Here is a 19,164-nt window from a genome sequence, read left to right on the forward strand (position 1 = left end):
ACCTTACCATAGTCTATGTTACCACTTCCCTGTTTCCCCCTGGCCAAGTGGAGAGATACTTTTTTAAAGACTGGTTTGCAAAATTGCTTTTTTTTTTCTCCTTAAAATTCCCTTTTCTTAATTCTAGGAGGCAGGACTTAGGAGCTGGCTCTGTAGTCCAATAGAGTTGGCTCAAACCCATGCCCTGCCCTGTAATCGCTTCCTGTTCTGCAGAGCAGGGTTAATACCTGCACCTGGTTCAGCACACACATTGAGAATAACACCGATAACCCCCACTTAGCTTCCAGGGGACTTGGACAAATTTCATGCATTTTTTTGAGTCAACGTATATTATCCACTCTGAGTGCTATTTGAAACCTTATTTGCAAAATACTGCAAAAGATTCTGAATGGACTAATGGTGAGGAAGGCTGGTAAGATAGAAAACCTCCATTTACCAGCTGCGTAAGCTTGAGCAGGTTACTTGTCCTTTCTGTGTCCCAGTGTCCTCATCTCTAAAATGGGCGTGATACCATAGGAGTACTGTGCTTTTTAACTAAAGCTAAATCTCCCTCTTCAGAAAAATGATATATGCATGCAAGTGTGTGTGCATACTCATCACTCACACACACATACACACACACACACACACACACACACACACACAAGTCTCTATATAGGGTGTCCCCCAAAATTTGAATAATTATAAAGACAGTGTTTATTAAAATACATTTCATTTTCAAAATTGAGCTATCAGCTGTTAAAATGTGCATACATTTTGGGGACACCCTGTATAATTTCAGGGGTACAGTGATCCAGGTTACACTCAGCTGATGAAAAGAATCAGTTGGGGATACTAAGTCCCTAAACTATGTATATTATCACAGTGGGTAAATGGAATCTGCCCACAAGTTTTCTGGCAGATAGAGAGGAGAGATGCAGAAAATATACTGTTCCATAGTTTGTGTTTTTGACAAGAGAATGCAGAGACAAAATTTTTTTGAAATCATACTCAAGCGTGCTTTGTCTGACAGTCTATTCAATAAATGGTGTTGAGAAAATTGGGCCAATACATGCAAAAAAATGAAACTAGACCACCTTCTTACGCCCTATACAAGAATAAACTCAAAATCGATTAAAGAGTTAAATGTAAGACTCAAAACCATAAAAATCCTAGAAGAAAACATAGGTAGTAAAATCTCAAACATTTCTCTTAGCAATATTCTTTTCTGATATATCTCCTCAGGGAAGGCAAACAAAAGAAAAAATAAACACATGGAACTACATCAAACTAAAACATTTTTGCCCAGCAAAGGAAACCATCAGCAAAATGAAAAGACAACCCATTGAATACAAGAAGATACTCACCAATGACACATCCTATAAGGGGTTAATATCCAAAATCTATAAAGAACTCATACAGCTCAACACCAAAAAACAAACAGTCCAATTAAAAATGGGCAGAAGACCTCAATAGACACTTCTCCAAAGAAGACATACAAATGGCCAAAAGACATATGAAAAGATGCTGAGTGTCCCTAATTATCAGAGAAATACAAATTAAAACTATAATGAGGTATCACTTCACATCTATCAGAAAGGCTGTCATCAATAAATCAACAAACAAGTACTGAAGAGGATTTGCACTGTTAGTGGGAATGCAGACTGGTACAGCCACTGTGTGAAAAGCAGTATGAAGTTTCCTCAGAAAATTAAAAATGGAACTGCCTTATCACCCAGCAATTCTACCTCTGGGTGTATACCAAAGAAACCCAAAACATTGATTCTAAAGAATATATGCATCCATACATTCATCATAGCATTATGTACTACTAGAGGCCCGATGCACAAAATTCATGTACGGGTAGGGTCCCTAGGCCTGGCCAGCGATCAGGGCCAATCTGCCAGGCAATCGGTGGGCAGGGTGACTGGGGGGGGGGACCCCACTGGCAACCACCTTGGCTGGTGGCCTGGCGCCATCCGCTCACCAGCCTCGACCAGGGGCAGCTTCTGCATTGAGCGTCTGCCCCTTGGTGGTCAGTGCTCATCATAACAACCAGTTGTTCCGCTGGTTGGTTGATTTGCATATTAGGGTTTTATTATGTAGGATACCCAACATATGGAAGCAATGCAAGTCCCCACCTATAGATCTATATATATAAAAACCTAAGCAACCGGCCAACCAGTCAGTAGCTATGATGCACACTGACCACCAGGGGGCAGACGCTCAACACAGGAGCGGAAACCACAGGCATGAAAACATGGAACAGACTGATGAATCTCAGAGGGAAGGGGGGAGGGCAAGAAGAGATTAACCAAAGACTTATATGCATATTAGAGGCCCAGTGCATGGATTCATGCACTGGTGGGGTCTGTTGGCCTGGCTTGTGGGAATCAGGCTGAAACCGGCTCTCTGACATCCCCTGAGGGGTCTCGGATTGCAGAGGGCGCAGGCCAGGCCAAGGGACCTCTAGTATGTAGGTAAAATAAAAGAATGTCGTACATATATACAATGGAATACTACTCGACCATAAAAAAGAATGAAACCTTACCATTTCCAACAACATGGGCAGACTTAGAGAGTATTATGCTAAGTGAAATAAGTCAGACTGAGAAAAACACATGACTTCACTTCTATGTGGAATCTAAAGAACAAATTAAACAAAACAGAAACAGACTCATAGATGCAGAGAACAAACTGATAGGGTTGCCGGGGGTGGGGGGAGACAGTTCGGAAAAGTACAGATTAGTAGTTACAAAATTGTCATAAGGGGGATATAATAATGTACAGCATTGGGAATATAGTCAATAATATTGAAATAACTATGAATGGGGACAGGTAGGTGCTTGAACTATCAAGGGTGGGGATCACTTTGTAAAGTATATGACTGTCTGACCACTATGCTGTACACCTGAAACTAATATAAAATAATATCGAATATCAACTATAATGGAAAAATAAAGAAATAAAAAGTGTTTTGTCTAAGAAGTATTGTAACCTATGATTTGCTTTTCCGTCTGTATTTTTTGTTTGAGTCACTTTAGGCCCTAGATATAATGTTAATAGAGTTTCTTCAAATTAAAAAATAACTGAGTTAATTAGATGAGAGAGTGTCATGGTGTAGATAAAGATGTAGGGATTTTCTTTATCCTTTTCTGAAACCCTTAGTCACCCTCTTTTCTGCTAACAGGCAATGTGGTTATGCAAAGAGTTCGTATTTGTATTTTCACTGATGCAACTGTGGCTTCTGAATCACTGATAGTCTTTGCATAAAGACTAGAACAATAACAGCATAATTACAATACAATGTATACAGCGGGCTCCCGGTTCCTTTTGCCCCAGCTCTGCATTTATGATAAATCACCAAACACAAACGCTCTTTAGGGAGGGCGGTTTTGGGTCTCCTCTCTCCATTGAGCAAAAACAGTGCCTGTGACTAGAGTCTAAATTTCAATTCTGCAAGTGTACAGTCGAACTGCATAATATTTGGCTCGACGCAGTGCACCACCGAGCCACTAAATGGCTGATTTACTAAATTATTATTAGATGAGCCCTTGCTGTTCCAAATGAAAGTGCAGTCACTGTCTTCCTTCATGGTGTGTTCAAATTGTTCTGTGTTTAAATATTCAGCATGAGGCTAATGTGAGCCGATGAACTGAGACTATAAACATTCACTTTCAATACAGACAGAGCGACAAGGATACAACCTATCGTGGGGCTGCGGAGGCGAGAATGATTTATATGGAAGGATGCTGCTGCCTGCCTCCATTACTTTAGGGTACTCTTAATTAGCATGGTGTTGGAAATGACCGATTCCCACGTACAGGAAGAGCAGGGTCTGGGGGGCTGAGGTTTTTGTCCAGGGCCAATGAAAGAAGTTTCCATGAGGATTTGCGGCCCATGCTGTTCAGGCCTTGGGTTCTCTTCAGGCTGCACCACACCGGCCAGGCATCGTGTCTGCCAGAAGAACTAGGGTTCTGACAATCAGTCCTTTTTAGACCCACGCAACGGGTCTACAGTCCCTCCTCACTACCGTCCATCCCTCTGTCACCCACCTTCCTTACAATCCCCACCCACTGCAGGGCTCCGCTGCCGCCGCCCCCTGCACCTCACCCGCTTCCTTACTGACACCTGCTGGAATGAAGAACAGCCCTTTGCTCCTTGGACAAAGATGACTCCTCCTCCGTCCTCCCCTTTGAGGGCAGTTATAGGCAAGCACTTAAAATACTGTGATCACTTACAGTAGATTAGAATTTTTTATTGGTGCCGTGTTGCCATAACAACACAAAGACAGCAGATGACTTAAGCTAAGCTTGCAAAGCAAAAGGCTGCTCATCTGGCAGTTAAAATGAATACAGTTCATTTCACAAGTTTCCCATATGGACCCTTAGTGTATGGTAATGAGGAGACCATATGGTGAGAGAAACTGCACTGAGAACAATCGGGCTCCCCCGGCTGAGTGGGAAGTTGGGAGAGAAAGCCTGGCCGAGGGACCCACTCTGGTGTGTGCGCTCTCTGGGCTCCAGGTTTGGCTGAGGTTTGTTTGGGGTTTTGTTTGGGATGGTTGATTTCCATGGGGCGTTTCGCATTTCTTAATCTGTTCCTTAATATTTCGGCTGTGCGAAATGACAAACATCTTGCAGATTTTGCAATATCATTCATCACGAACTGTCAGCAGTGTTTGCAAATCTGACTTGCAAGATCTTTGAAACGTGTTGTTCTTAAAAGGCAACAGTACTAAGTTTTGAGACAAAGTGCAAGAGAATTTAAGCACTTCTGACAAGCGGAAACATTAACAGTAATCATTTTTAAAACACTCACATCTTTTGCCTGCATGTTTAGCTGTAAATAATGCTAGAATGTATAAAAGCTTTAAAGTAAAAATGTAATAAATACTTTTTATTATGTTTCATAAAGGATAAAAAATGCTGTGAGTAGCCGGGTACACACGTTACCTATACAAGCGCATGTATAGAGACAGATAGCTCCTCCTCCTCACTGCTAACCAGATTGGAGACCTGGGCGGACAGCTTGAAAAAGGCTCTGAAGTCAATCCTGAACATACATGCTTCATAAAAGATGAATATAAATGCGTTAGTTAGACACGGTGAGCTAAATTAGAAGGTCAGGCAGGGCTGGAAGGGCTGAAAAATCACACAACCAGTGAGTGTAATTACTCTTTTTTAAGTCTATTAAGTGGTGTTGTTCTATCAGGGCTCAGGGGTATAGCACATGAAGAACAAGATAAAGTAATGTGTATTTATTACTCCCACTGGATCAATTTACCAGATATTTTCAGCTCCATAAAGCAAAATACACAAATGCCGCCTTTGTTACTTTTCTCAAACTGCTTCATTTTCTCCAAAAGAGGGACTGGCTCTTGGAGAAAAAACATGTTGGCCCCCTGGAGGTCCCCAGGCCAACCCCTCTGGGTGTGGAAGTGGGAGAAAGCTGGTGGGAGCTGGAGTAGGATGGGGGTGAGGTGTAGGTGAGGGACAGGAGAGGGAAGAGCATCGCCTCAAGGCCGAATTACCTTGGTTTCCAGATCTGAGGGGGAAGCAGGAACTCTATGCAGTGGCAATAACGAGCCTGAAGACCTGGGCTCAAACCTGTTCTCTAGCTGCTGGCTGAGACTTTGTAGGAGTCACTGGCCCCCTGGGGGCTCTGGTTCCTATGATATGGGGAGCACCCACCTCGCAGACATGTGTAGCCTCCATTTTCTGAAGTCTTGTTAAATGCCAGAGAGATCTCTCTGCATGAATTATCTCATTAACGCCCAACAGCAACACTGCGGGCAGCTGATTTAGGGAGAGAACCTAGCCCAGGAAGGTTGAATCAAGTGGATCTGGCTTTCAAAACTCACATCTCTCTGGCCTGAGAGCCCTCTCTCTTGACCTCTCTGCCCATCAACAACCTTGACAAAGCCGTGCTTTGCACACAGTAGGCATCAATTAAATGTTACCTACTCCCTGGGATCCCCTGCTAACTGGAGTCTACTGTCACTCACTGCCTTTGCACTAATGCTCGCGGACCACTCAGAAGACAACCAGCAATTTGAAAGGGGACAGAGACACCTCTGGCCTTTAGAACAGAGAGAGCTCCTTGCTCAATGTTTCTGGGTTGCATCATGCCTTTCGGCACCTCAGAGCTTCTGACTGACCACAGTCCCCTTCCCCCTCACCTCGACCTTGTAAGAAAAGTCAACCTTCACCCCAAACTTGGTCACATGCTCTCTCCCTCCTGCCAGGATCTGGGAGGAAGGCAAGTCTGTGTGAAACAGAACAGAACGCTGCGATTTAAAAAAACCTTCGCCCGCCCTTCCCCACGTGCACATGGAAAAGGAAACCAGAAAACATCTGGGGTTAGCATAATCGTAGTATTTTAAAAATGTGTGTCCAGCAACTATCACCAACGGAGACTTTCAGAGACGAAATAATCTACAGAGAAGGATCGGCTGGCCCCCGCGCTCTCATTTGGGAAATGGGAGGGATGTCTGCGTCGCTGACTTCTCTCACGAGAGGGGCTCCCATAAAACAAAGCATGTATAAGTTCTTTGAAAAAGCACACGCCACCATACAAAGGCATATTATTATGGAACGCTGTCTGCTTGGTCTTGGGAGCAGTTTCATTTGACAGAATATGTGGGTGGTTGTATGAATCTAGCTTTGTCTATTCACAAACACATGGGTTTAATAAAGTGCCGTTTGTTTGGTGAGGTGTGTGGTCCGCGGCTCACTGAAACACTCCGGTTTGACAAACACTGACCATGACTCTAAGAAAGGCGGAGCCCGTTTTGATCCCCCGAACAATGGACAGCAAGAGGATAAGCCTCCCCAGCGCACAGGAATACCTCGTGCTGGCTCCATCCGCCACTTCCTGACCCTGCTCTTGAACTCTCACTCCACCTTAAGGCTCAGAGCCAAGAGGACAGCCACTCCGCTCTGAGTCACACAGAGAGCTTCCTGGGGTGGGCTCCTGCCAGAGTCCTCGCACGGGCAAGTGGTAGATGCAAGCTGCAGAGTGCTTCCTTAACACACAAGCCCATTGTGTCCTTGATTACTTGTCCCAATCCCAGGAAAAGGGGCTGGGAGTTTCACCATCAGGCCATGGGGGATGAAGGGACACGTGTCTGGGCTATTTGTTCAACATTACTGAACGTGATATTCGGCCAGAAAAAAAAATGTTTTTAAAAGTAAGCACACAAAACTCAATCCTGTATTCCTACTTGCCTTCTTTCTTTCTAGATAAGAAAAGGACTGCCTCATCCAGATGAAACCAAATTAGTTTTCTCTATTTTTCAATAAATACTTAGAGAGTGGCGATAGCCAGCCAGATATGGTGCCAAGGGCACCCACAGGATTACCTCTTTTTATCCTTATGTGAGCCCCATGAAGTTGGCACCATTATATTCCTATTTTATAGATGAAGAAACTGAGGCACAGAAGATACATCACAGACCCAGCTGCTCACCAGGACTGGGATTTCCCGCTCTGCCGAGATTGGAGGGAAGAGCTTTGAGAAGCAAGGGTCCCACTCTAACTCACTGGCAAATAAGCATAGTTACCTTTTGTCGAGTGCAAAGCAAGTGATTAAAGTGGCAACCCCCAAAAGTAGGAAATATTATCATCTCTATTTGACCAAGAAGTGAATTGAGGCTCAGAGAGTTAAAGAATTTTGTTTTAAATTTTTTTAAAATAAAAGAATTTTGACCCAGATTGCATAGTCATTGCCCTTACTTAAAGTTCCACCCCACCCCCACCCCGATCTGCCCTTCCAGTCCCTTCCGCAGACTCTGCCATCCAATGTCAAAAGTAAAGTGAAGACGATCCCCAAATGGGAAGAATCTGGTATTGCACCTATGCCTTCTTTCTACTGCAGAGACACCTAAAGCACTGACCTTTGGGTGGATAAACATTATTTATATCATTGTGCTATAAAATTACCAATAAAATTTCCAATTATTGCCCCTCAGGAAATGCACGGGAGTTAGGTTCTTGCTAGACAGAGGAACCTGAAGGTAAATCTTTCCACTGCACATCTATGCTACGGAAGTGGACTGTCATTCACTGTTATCATTCGATTATTTAACTGCTCACCAAAAAAGAGTCAAGGTGAAAGGGAATGATGTGTGTAAGAGGGCGGTCCCCTTCAAAGACAAGGATATGGACAGACTGACACATCCTAGGACGTCTTCCTCAGGTGAAATGCTTTCAAGAAGCTTTTACCAATAGCACTCGGTGGAAGAAGGCTGCTCTAGGAAGCCAAGGGTTGAGGCTGAGGTTGTGTGGTTCTTTCTCTGCGGTCTAGGTGGAGGACAGGCGCATTTGCCTGTCCCAGTTCTTCCTCTCTCTGGGAAGCAGCGCCCCCTTCTCCACCCTCCCGGCCCCTCGAGTTGCACATTCGTTCCTGGGCCACTTTCTCCTGGACCAGGCCTGTTCAGACAGGTGGCTCTGCCTCCCCAGGCAGCAGGTGTGCAGGTAGAATTTGATGATGAACGGCTCTCCCAAAGAGGCTAACTGAGCTAGGAAGGATGCCAACTTCATTTTTCTAAGTGCTTTATGAGGAGAAACAGACCTATCTGTAGACGTACTATAGCAAAGAGAAGACCTCTCATCTGCTCATTTAATTTATAATAGTTTTCACTGGTGCCGTGAATGAAATTCCATTTTGCTGTCAGTAAACAGTGAATGGTAGCTCAATTCATTCTGTCCTTCACACTTCCTTAGCATTTAACTGTTCTCTCCTCTGAGTCCTCAGAGAACTTTGTCTGCACTTTTGTTAAACGCACCTGTTCTTCCTGTCACGTATGGTGTTGGGTAGAGTGATCTCTCCCACACAGGTTCCGAGTTCCTTGGGTACAGAGATGGGGATATTCCCAACACAGACAACAGGTTCAGAACAGGAGTCAGTAAATGTGAATTTTCTTTTTTCATCATTGGGGATTAATGACGTATTGCTGTATGCCATGTGTTACTCTGCCTTGAATTCTTGTTTAATTTCTCACCTTATCTCCCAGTTAGATGGAATGCCTCTAGCGGAAAGAGGTCCTATCTTATTTGTCTAATTGCAAGATCTACCAATATGTTTTCCTTTGTTCTCCCCTCGACAGGGATGAGTATGAATTTCCATAAAGGTAGGAAAGCAGTGTTCTTTTTCCTCTTGAGAGCTGGAGTGATGAAGTGATTAACAACAAGTTGAACTTTGGACCCAGATAGTATTGATTTGAATCTCAGTTTAGCAATTTACATAGTTTGTGACCTTGGGCAAATTATTTAACCTCTCTTAGCTTGATCATTTTCTTCCCAAAAATGGAGGTGGTAGCAGGACCAATCTCAGAGGATTTTGAGAGGAAGAAATAACATAGCATATGTAAAAAGAAGTACTGTATTACCTGGCACATAAGTGCTTATTTACCTATAGCACTGAACACACAAAGCCAAAAAAATACTGAGTTGCTTATCTACGAACTGATTTTTATCAATGGCAAAGTTTCCTGCCAATCACCCAAGTCCAAGTTTCCAGAGACCGTAACTCAAAGAATGAGAGTACTGACCTTTGGCAAACGCTCAGGATCTCCAGGGTGCCGGGGAATGACCTTCTGTAACCTCTGGAAACCATAATCGATGGTGGGTTCGTTGAGCGCTACAACGAAGAAGTCACACAATTAGAACCATTTCAGGAACAAGAACATGATTTGCAACACTGATGATGTGAAAATAACCAGAAATAACCAGGAAGTCCAAAGCTTCATTGATAACCTTTGAATTAGATTATGAAACGACTAGATGAATGTTTCCTCTACTGAACATTACCACCATCTACTTCTGCTATTGACCATGGTAGGGAGGGACTCCCTCAAAAGACCCCTTCGTAGCATAGGGAAGAACTCTGTTCTTCCGGCCAAATTTCATATTCTTTACATTATTGAAAATAGAAAGTCAAATGGTATTGAATGTGAAGTTTTAGGGTTCACTTTAGTCAGAAGCTGAGGTCAAAATGCTCAAGGGCCTGTCTGAGGATCTCTACAGATGCTAAAAAGCAGGAGAGTTCAAAGTACTTGCTTCATTGCAAAATCTCTAGTGGACCTCAGCTGACACAGCGTCTCAGTGCCTTCTGTGGCAATGAAGCCTGCAAGAGTGCAGGGAGGGGCAAAGAGCAAGGCATTGCAATGACCTTGATACTACACCCTCCCATCTACAATGCCAGACTATTCACCAACATCAATATTATCTTAGGAAAAAGCCAGCCTCGGCGAGCACTGGCTTAGAGCAGCCAGATCTCCATGATGGTTTAATAGACTGAAGAGCAAAACTGTAACAATATCTGGAGACAATGGGCCTTGCTGTGCTCATATTGACTACACCCTCTTCAAAGCACCCTGAAACTAAACACAATACAAAGTGAACTCTGAAATTTCCTCCCCAGGATGTGAAATATCTTCAGCCTTCTTCTTGGGACAAGGGAGAGATGGCAGCTCCATCCTCTCTCTATCCGTAGCCCTCAGATCTTCCAAGTAAGGGGCGGGTGGGGAGGTCCTTTCCTTCTTCTCCTTTTTTGTGTAACCCAAATATTCAACCACATAGTTTCTCCCATACCAAATAAAAAGACAGTCTTTGCACTTCTGCGGTTTAGCTATACATTAAAAAACAAGTTGCCACATGCTTTACTTAAAATGAATTTCCATTAACCTAAATTTTAAAAGTAAGATTCATACTACTACTAACTTTAAAAAACTGTATTAAATTCAAATAGGTCCCAAGGCTAATGGAAGCAATTTGTATACCAACCCAAACTGACTGGCCCACTTTTCAAAATACAGGTATGATAATCTTGTGGTTTTAAAAGGACATTTAAATTGAAAGACTGTGAATTTAGTACATAATTATACCAATAGAACCCTTTAACTTGTCAACTGGTAAATCTAAAAGGCTATCAATCATTTCTAAAGAGGAAATAAACCTTAAAATTCCTTGATTGACAGTGCTTACTTTTTATGTAACAAAAAAAAAAAAAAATACGGGGAAAAAAAAAGGCTGCATAAAGTGGCCAGAAATCCATTTACAAAAGTACATTGTTTTCCATAGGTGAGTAAAAAGCCAATAATTACACCTCCAAAAGACACATAAATCAGAGTAAGTACTTTTTCCTCACTTGTATATTTTAAGTTAAAGTGAACTCAGGTAACTTTTTATTTAAAAGATTTTTTTCCCCAAATGCAATGCTTATTGAAGTTTGTTAATAGAGTAGCATTTTCATTTCAGATAATGTAATCATTTTTGCAAATATGAGATTTAGCTATGCCTCCCTCCCCTTCCAAACAGTAAACTTTCAACCTGTCTCTTGTGGAAATTAACTGAAATTACACCCAGGTGTACCACGTCTCTCTCTCTATGCTAGCATATGAGTTAAGGCACAATATTTATTATTCCTCTCATTTTTTATGATTACTTTCTAAACCCTTGAGAAGAATTTCTTCTTCTTCTTCTTTTTTTTTCAAATTAGACTTGTAGAGAAAAAGCCATAGGACTCTTTATGCAGGGAAGCTGTTACTCATAAAATACATGGGATTTAATCAAGAAATGCATGAGGGTGACAGGAATGAGCACCTAGGTTTAAGTTATATATCACATCCCTCCCCCACCCATCATGCTAATTACCAGCAAAGAAGTTTGACCATAAAAAGAGCTTTAGACAATTAAATGCATCATTTTAATATCTGAAGACATAATTTAGCATCCTGAACATTCCAATTTTTGGTTTTATTTTTCAGACCAAACCAACAATAAAATTAGAAGTGTTGACCCACCCCTTCAGTTGTCTGAAAAATGAATTAATTCCTACTGTGTCAAGGAACTGTGGTTGCTAATTGAATGACTGCCTGACGTGTGGGAGGGGAGTCCGGCTGTGTTTCTCTGGCCATATGGCCAACACACAGCAGAAAGACGGACACTTAATATCTGCAATTAAAAGAACCGATTCAAATATCAGATAGAACGAATAGCTAAAGAGCTGAGGAGAAGTCATTCGGCTGACACAAAGAGTAATTGAATTAGATATATTAAACTCATTATTCAAAGAAAAGTAAGCATCTATTCTATGGAAGTATACTATGTTGGAGGAGATGTTTCAGCCGGTAAGACAAAGGCTTTTATTTCTCATGCCTTTATGACTTGCTCTGTGCTCATATCTTTAAATATGTTAATCCGCCCTCAATTTAGGAATTCAACATTACAGTGCAATTGTCCCGGTGCTGAGCACAAAGATAACACTACAGATATGCAAGACAAAGCTTGTCTTAAATGCAAAGGTGTCTGATGATTTCTCTGATTGCACTGACTAGAGAAAAAATTTAAACCAATTACTGAGTGAGAGCAAACATCTGATAAAGATTTTTAAAACAAAACAAACACACACACACACAAAGAAAACACCAGAAAAACAGATTCAATGTCTCTGGAATATGATGCAGTTCTCAAAAGCAATGCCATAAGTGGGGGAAATATTTACTGGCATAATATATGGCTAGGCTAAAAGGCAGCTTATAGGAGCATATGTCTAAAAGGTTCCTTTTTTTAAAAAACAAACACACAGAGAATGAAGAAAATGCGTCTGTGGTCTGTGTATAAACCGCCCAAAAGAGGGTCTTAAAATGCTTCTCTTCTCTTTCTGCTGTGCATTCTCTACATTTTCCACAATGAACATATATTACTTTTATAATCAAAGAAAAAGGTTAAGAGCAAGAGATTATTGCCGAGATGGAATTTGACCTGCTTGTATAAAGTAATGACATAAGAAACTATGCCTTAAAAGGGGTCTGTAGACCCTTTAATAACCTTGCATAGGTTATTACAGACCATAAGAAAAATAAGTAGTATACTTTTGGCCAGTTGTATAAATATGTGACTATTCATAAACTCTCTGAAAATCAACAGAGAATGTAACGGGGAGGAATCATAAAGAATGGTATATTTATTTCATCCGTGGGGGTAGTTGTACCTTAGGGACATACATCTACCCTGCAAGAATGTAATATAAAGTTAATCCTTCAACAAAGTGACCTCATTGTATTCAAGCACAGGGCTCAGGGGACACCAGCAGAAAGGGGGCTAGTCAATTTTTTTTCCCCTAAAAGTTGGGGCAAATCTGAGAATCCAGTAGAGAAAGAAAAAAAACTTAATCTGGCATAATTAACCTCAAATAAAGAAGCATGAGCATTTTAGGTTAAAAAAACAACAACCCAACAACACATGGATGAAGCTGTGAATTGCCAAAGGAATGCAATGCTCAGGGCAGTGTATGCGGTCCTGCTTCACAACACGGAGGCCACACTCCCTGAATAGCATTTGAGAGGGTATCACCCTAAACCAGGAAGGGATAGTAACAGAATAAGGGAGGTTTCAGAGGTTTAGAAAAATTCCCTAATCCCAAACAAGAAAGACCTCCATTTTTAAATGATCAGAATAAAATGGGACCAAGGTGAGCATTTAAAAAATTCTGTAAGATAATAAATTTTCTACTAATTCAATCATCATGTCTGGTGCCTACCAAGTGTTCAGACGGCATTTGTAGGAATGGACTGTTTTGTGTCACAATACCATATGCCCTTAAAAGTAAACGTTCCGAGAGGTATATTTAATCTGATAAAAAAAAAAAAAGAAAAAAGAAAAAGACAGGCGAACAAGTTTGATGGCAGAGCTGGGATGCAGCACCAGCTCTCAAGGAGGTTGCCCTCCCCATCCAGAATCCATTCTCCTGCCTCCTGGAGGTTCCCACCTCTGCTTCTGGATCTGGCATAGCCTTCACTAGGGCCACACTTCACAGTGACACGTGGATTTAAAGAGTGATCAGGCTATTGGGGAGTCACAGACATCTGTGTTTTGTTTTTTTTTTTTTGGTTTGGTTTAGTTTGTGTGTGTGTTTTTCAACATATCATCTGTACATGGTAGTGTGTGTTCACCACCCCAAGCCAAGTCTCCTTCCATCACCATTTTTCCTCCTTGACCCTCCTCCACCTCCCCCACCCCCATGTCTTCCACTGTCCCGTTCAAAGTTAGAGGAAGAGAGGAATTAACTGAATAAGCTGAGGAGGACCTCATGGAGCTGTGTACACAGGCTACAGTATCTCTCCCTATCAATGCATGAAAGAAAGATCAACTGTCTCTACATCGGAGAGCGAGTTTTCAGGGCAGATGCCTCAGTGGAGATTACAGAAGGGTCCTCCCACTCACAGCTATGACATGATATTGGGACCCGATATTCGTTGGAAGCACTGGATACATGCATGGGGCTGGCATTTCAGCTTCATCGAAGTCATTTGTTTTCAAAAAGTAAAAGTTAATGACATGGTAAAAAAAAAAAAAAAAGAAAGAAAGAAAAAGGAATCAAACCACTTCACCTGGCCATGTGTTGGGACTGCTTATAAATGGCTTTGGGTTCCTTCCCAGTCTCACCATCTCAGACTCCCTGAAAGGAAGCCAGTAACTATGCAGAACCAGTCTACACAGAGCCCTTCTCCGAGCTTCCCCGAGGTCCTGGTCAAACCAGAACAGCCCTGGTCCCACAAAACTACTATTCACAGTGTCTAAGCGTTCATGCAGCATGACACGCTCTAGGCAAATAAAATTCACAATCCTGTGTCTAGGTTTTATGCACTAACGCTAATGACAAGATTACCAAATCCATTCACAACTGATAATGAGCAAATCCTAACTAAATATATGTGCGGATTGGGGCCTTTTCATGCCTTGAATCTTTTTTTTTTTTCAAATCCACTTCACAAACACATTAACTAAAGAACATTCTCTTTAAGGGGATTTATTTGCAAATTAAAATCACGTTGTCAAGACGGATACATTCTCAGCTATGAAAGCTGATTTGTCTCTTGTCGGAGGTTTGGAGAAACCCCTGCTCTGTTCTCCCTAACTTCTTGACCACTTATTCCTGGAAACAATGGGAGGCGGGTTAGGGCTGTGTTCCCAGCACAAGGGGGCGGGGGGCGGGAGCGGGGGGTGCTGGGTGCCGGTCCAGCGTCAGAGATTTCCCTGCTTTTATAGCTCAGCAGCTCACTGCCGTGTTTAAACATATTTCTGGGGGTTTAATTTCCTTTTTTTAATGGTTGTGTGACATGATGTCATTTTGACTGGAAATAAAAAGAAATGCAGATATTATTAGGAAGGTCATATTTATATTCTATTGCCATTTAATGCCCAAGCAAATATCTAAGACTCTATGCCAAATAATAAATAAAACCTCAGAGCAGAGGCAATGATAAAACCAGCACCTGGGTCCCCAACCTTCCCTGGTGACTGGCTTCTCTCTATTTGCACAGGAGGGGTTAACAATAGAGCGGTCCCCTTCAAGGCAGATCCTTTCTGGGCATGAGAGTTATTGCATACGAGTTAGGCTGAGCATTTTTGTTCCATAATGGCCCCATTCCCCCCCTCCCACTCCCATCACTAAATTAACAACCAGAGGTAAACAATAAAACAGCAAGTTATCTTCCTGAACCTGTCTTGAAGACTGACTATAATATAGACACCGAAAAAAACATCAACCAGAAACCTAAACAAGAGCCAGAAATCTGGTTCCTGAAGAGATCGGCTACATTCCAGCCATTTGAACATGTCATTGCCTAGAGGTTTAGGGCAGGAATGGTTCTCAGCGTTGTCTCTCCCGTGGAGGAGATGCACTCCCTAAGAAACCTAAACCAGATCCCTTGTGAGTGAAGCCCCCATTTTAGGTGGGACACGCTTTTCCAGCCTGGCGCCCTGCCTCAGGAGCGGCGAGACCCAGGAGAGCTTTGGGAAGAGGCTCCCAGAAAGCTGTAAGGGAAGCAGAAGGGCGTCAGGATGGAGCCAACGTGGGCAGAATTTACCGATGTAGGAGCCAAAGGAACATTTCCAAACTGGCTTTGAACTTGCTCTGATTTCGGATTTGTAGTCATCTTCAAAACCCTTGATGTGTGGCAACAACTATGAGATTCAAAATTCAAGTGAAGGAAGGAATACCTCTCTTGCCGAAGGTACAATCAGTTGGCTTGTGTGGCTGCGTCCTCTTGACAAAGCGCAGAGCCAGAGCAGGAAAAGTAAAGAATGAAAAGAGAGAGAAGGATCTGGGAAGTGGATGAGAGCCTGAGAGGACAAACTGGGGAGACATTTGGAGAAAGAAATGCTAGACCCCGAGGATTGTCACTTGGAAGGCAAAGAGCTTGCGAATGCTTGGAAATGAATAACTCTTCCAGGAGCAAAAGCAATCAAGAGCAGGAAGGAAGAATTAAGAGGGACTTTCTTTTGTTTTTTCAAAATGGAAATAGCTTTACTGCTTTTCTAAATTTAAAAGAAATACATTTTTAGAGTATAAAATACAAAAGAGACACGAAAAAGGGGAAAGAGCCCCCTAATAGCCCCACTCATATATAATCTCTACTTAGATTAGTATGAATGTTTGCAGACATTTTCACAATACTGTTTTATATCTGGATTATATACATATTTATATCCACCTCATTCTTTTTAATGGTTGTAGCATATTGTATTATATGGATGGCCATAATTTATGTAACAAATCCTGTGTTAAGGGGATTTGTATTTTCCCAAAAAATTTTTCACTGATGAAAAAGTACTAGTTTTTAAGATTTCTGTAACCTGAACTCAAGTCTCTAAGTTATAAGGACCTCGGAAGATTTTTAATGGATGTTAAGGATGAATGACTACTTCTAGAGTTGTCATTTTCAACACACTATGAGGTCATCTAAGACCCTTTTCCCAGGATAGCAAAGTGCTCTATTAGACACTCTCTCATTGATTCCTTCAATATTCTCTTAATATGAATATCAAAAATTAGTATCTCTAGTTGGAAGGTGAGAAACTGAGGCACAGAAAGGTCTAGCTGCATAAATCAGAACAGATGTGTTTTATTTACTATTCCAAGATGACTACATTTAAAAAAATATTGATGAATCTCCATTTGCAGCATATTGATAAGACCTGCTCCCAAACTGATTAAACTGTTCCCTTTTTACTAAATAGCTGCGAAACAGAAATCCAGCACGAGGAGGAATTCTGTTCTCAGACTCTTGACTCTATACAGGTCGCTAGGTCTGATTTCTTTACTTACAGCTCAGCATGTCAACTAACAAAACCTTTTGGGGATGCTGTTTTGCTATTTTGAACTTGCCCCACAAATGATGGAGAAACTGTGTTTGCTGTCTCATCAAGTTCTCCTAGGTCTAAGTTGAACTCTCAAAAGTTGATTAGTCTTCCGGGAAAGAGAGGCACAAAATGCTCTCAATATACATTAAATCAACTTATTTCATGCCACACCCAGTTGGTATTTTCTAAAAGATTCTTGTTGAGAAGTCATGGGCAGACAGAGAGCACCTCTTGGTAAAGAGACCCCTTCCTTGCCCTGGAGGGTCCCACTCCATCTAAAACGGGAATCGGGGGAGATACCATAATTAGGGAAAAGTTACTGCTCTCTAACTGTAATCAAGTTGATGAGAAAGTGGCCCCTGTTACTGAGTATGATGTGCTCTGAATGGTATGGCCTTCCAGGAGCCTTGATTTAGATTTCCAAATCTGATGCAAGTTTAAAATTAAAATTAAATCCCTCATGCAAACTGAAGCTTGAAGGTCTTTATGAGGTCTTCTCTCTTTTTTTTTTTTTTGCTTTCAATCTTTTACATTTTGGATTGTTTAAAAAATTTTGGATCCATCCTAGCCAGTTTGGCTCAGTGGATAGAGCATCAGCCTTCGGACCAAAGGGTCCCAGGTTCAATTCCGGTCAAGGGCACATACCTCAGTTGCAGGCTCCTCCCGGCCTGGGCCCTGGTCCCGGCTCCTGCAGGAGGCAACCAATGTATTTCTCTCACATCGATGTTTATCTCTGGCTTTCCCTCTCTCTCCCACTCTCCCTAAAAATCAATGGAAAAATATCCTCGGGTGAGGATTAACAAAAATAAAAATTAAAAAATTAAAATTTTGGATCATATTTGAACAAGAAGAGGATGACTTTTGCTGTGTAATGGATGATGGTGTTTGAATATTGACAACCTCCACACTCTGTTTTTTCTTTCTTAACGTGTAAGGATAAATCCATAATTTTCTTCCCTACTGGCATATCTTCTGCTATAACAAGAGTAATATTCCTTCTATAATTGTTCTTCAGATTTCTACCCAAAGAGTTTTTGACAATAACTGTTGTCAAGGGGGTAAAATCACCCAGCCTGTCTGATAAACATGTTTTCTTGTGTTCCCACCCCAGCGAGTGCTTGACACCGTACTTTTATCATCCCGTGTGTGTTCAGAATGAGCTTAGAACAGCAATTGCCGGGAATAGGCAGGCGATAAACCGCATTGATTTAACACATCTTGTTTTCAATCATGCTTGGATTTTCTGAGCACGCATTTTTCCTGTACTCGGCTTGTAGCTTTTATCTGACGAGCTGATCCCTTTTCACTGGAAAATGAAAAGGTCGCACAATAAGACACGGTTTACTGGAACTTGAACACGCACCAGGGAAAGTATTTTAGATAAATACTGTCAGACATAGTGGAGCTGAATTTCAACAACACAATTGCTAAACAACAATACTTATTACTCTCCTGGAGCAAGCTACCCAGCAACTCACGGCTCTCAGCGGGGAACGGCACCGAGTCGGGCTCGGAAGCGAAGAAACCCTGCTCCAAGCCTCGTGCTAACCAGGCGCAGAGTTCTGGGCTGAGGTCCTACTTGTGATTGTTAATATCACAGTTTATGAGACACCTTGAAACACTTCTCCCACTGTTCAGAGTCATGCTGTCGAAGCCAGTGGACCAGTTTCAGAAGAGTTGGATAATGAAGTTATATACAGCAGCTCCACAGACCATCAGGTGGGGAGGAGGGACAACTTCCAAGAAAAGATAAACAAAAGGGACTCCAAATAACGCATTATTAATTCTACTAATAAGACAGTAAAGTGCTTGTAACTTGCAGGTAATTGGGGGATGAAGTGATTATTTAGTAATATGTTAGTGGAGCCAAGGAGAACTTATAACAAGTAGGCGGTGGAGAGAGCTACAATGGCTTGCAGATAAGCCTCGGCATTTTTATCAGCCTGAACTCCAACCTAAATAGCATCTTGATATAAAATAAATGAAGTCAGCCTTCTTCAGTATTGACCCTGAGTGATTATTATCGCTATGTATC

General features: G+C 41.9%; 1 protein-coding gene across 3 annotated transcripts in view; it reads right to left on the reverse strand.

Annotated features, from left to right (window-relative positions):
• The window catches only part of EBF1 (early B-cell factor 1), a 391,732-nt gene that overhangs the window by 25,861 nt on the left and 346,707 nt on the right, over positions 1 to 19,164 (reverse strand). For all 3 annotated transcript variants that reach the window (XM_005870547.2, XM_005870546.2, XM_014543163.1), the window contains exon 11: positions 9,533 to 9,621. In XM_005870547.2, coding sequence (XP_005870609.1) covers positions 9,533 to 9,621 — 89 coding nt within the window. The remainder of the gene's footprint in view (positions 1 to 9,532; positions 9,622 to 19,164) is intronic.

Source organism: Myotis brandtii, unplaced genomic scaffold (genome assembly GCF_000412655.1).
Source record: "Myotis brandtii unplaced genomic scaffold, ASM41265v1 scaffold32, whole genome shotgun sequence".
NCBI lineage: Eukaryota > Metazoa > Chordata > Mammalia > Chiroptera > Vespertilionidae > Myotis > Myotis brandtii.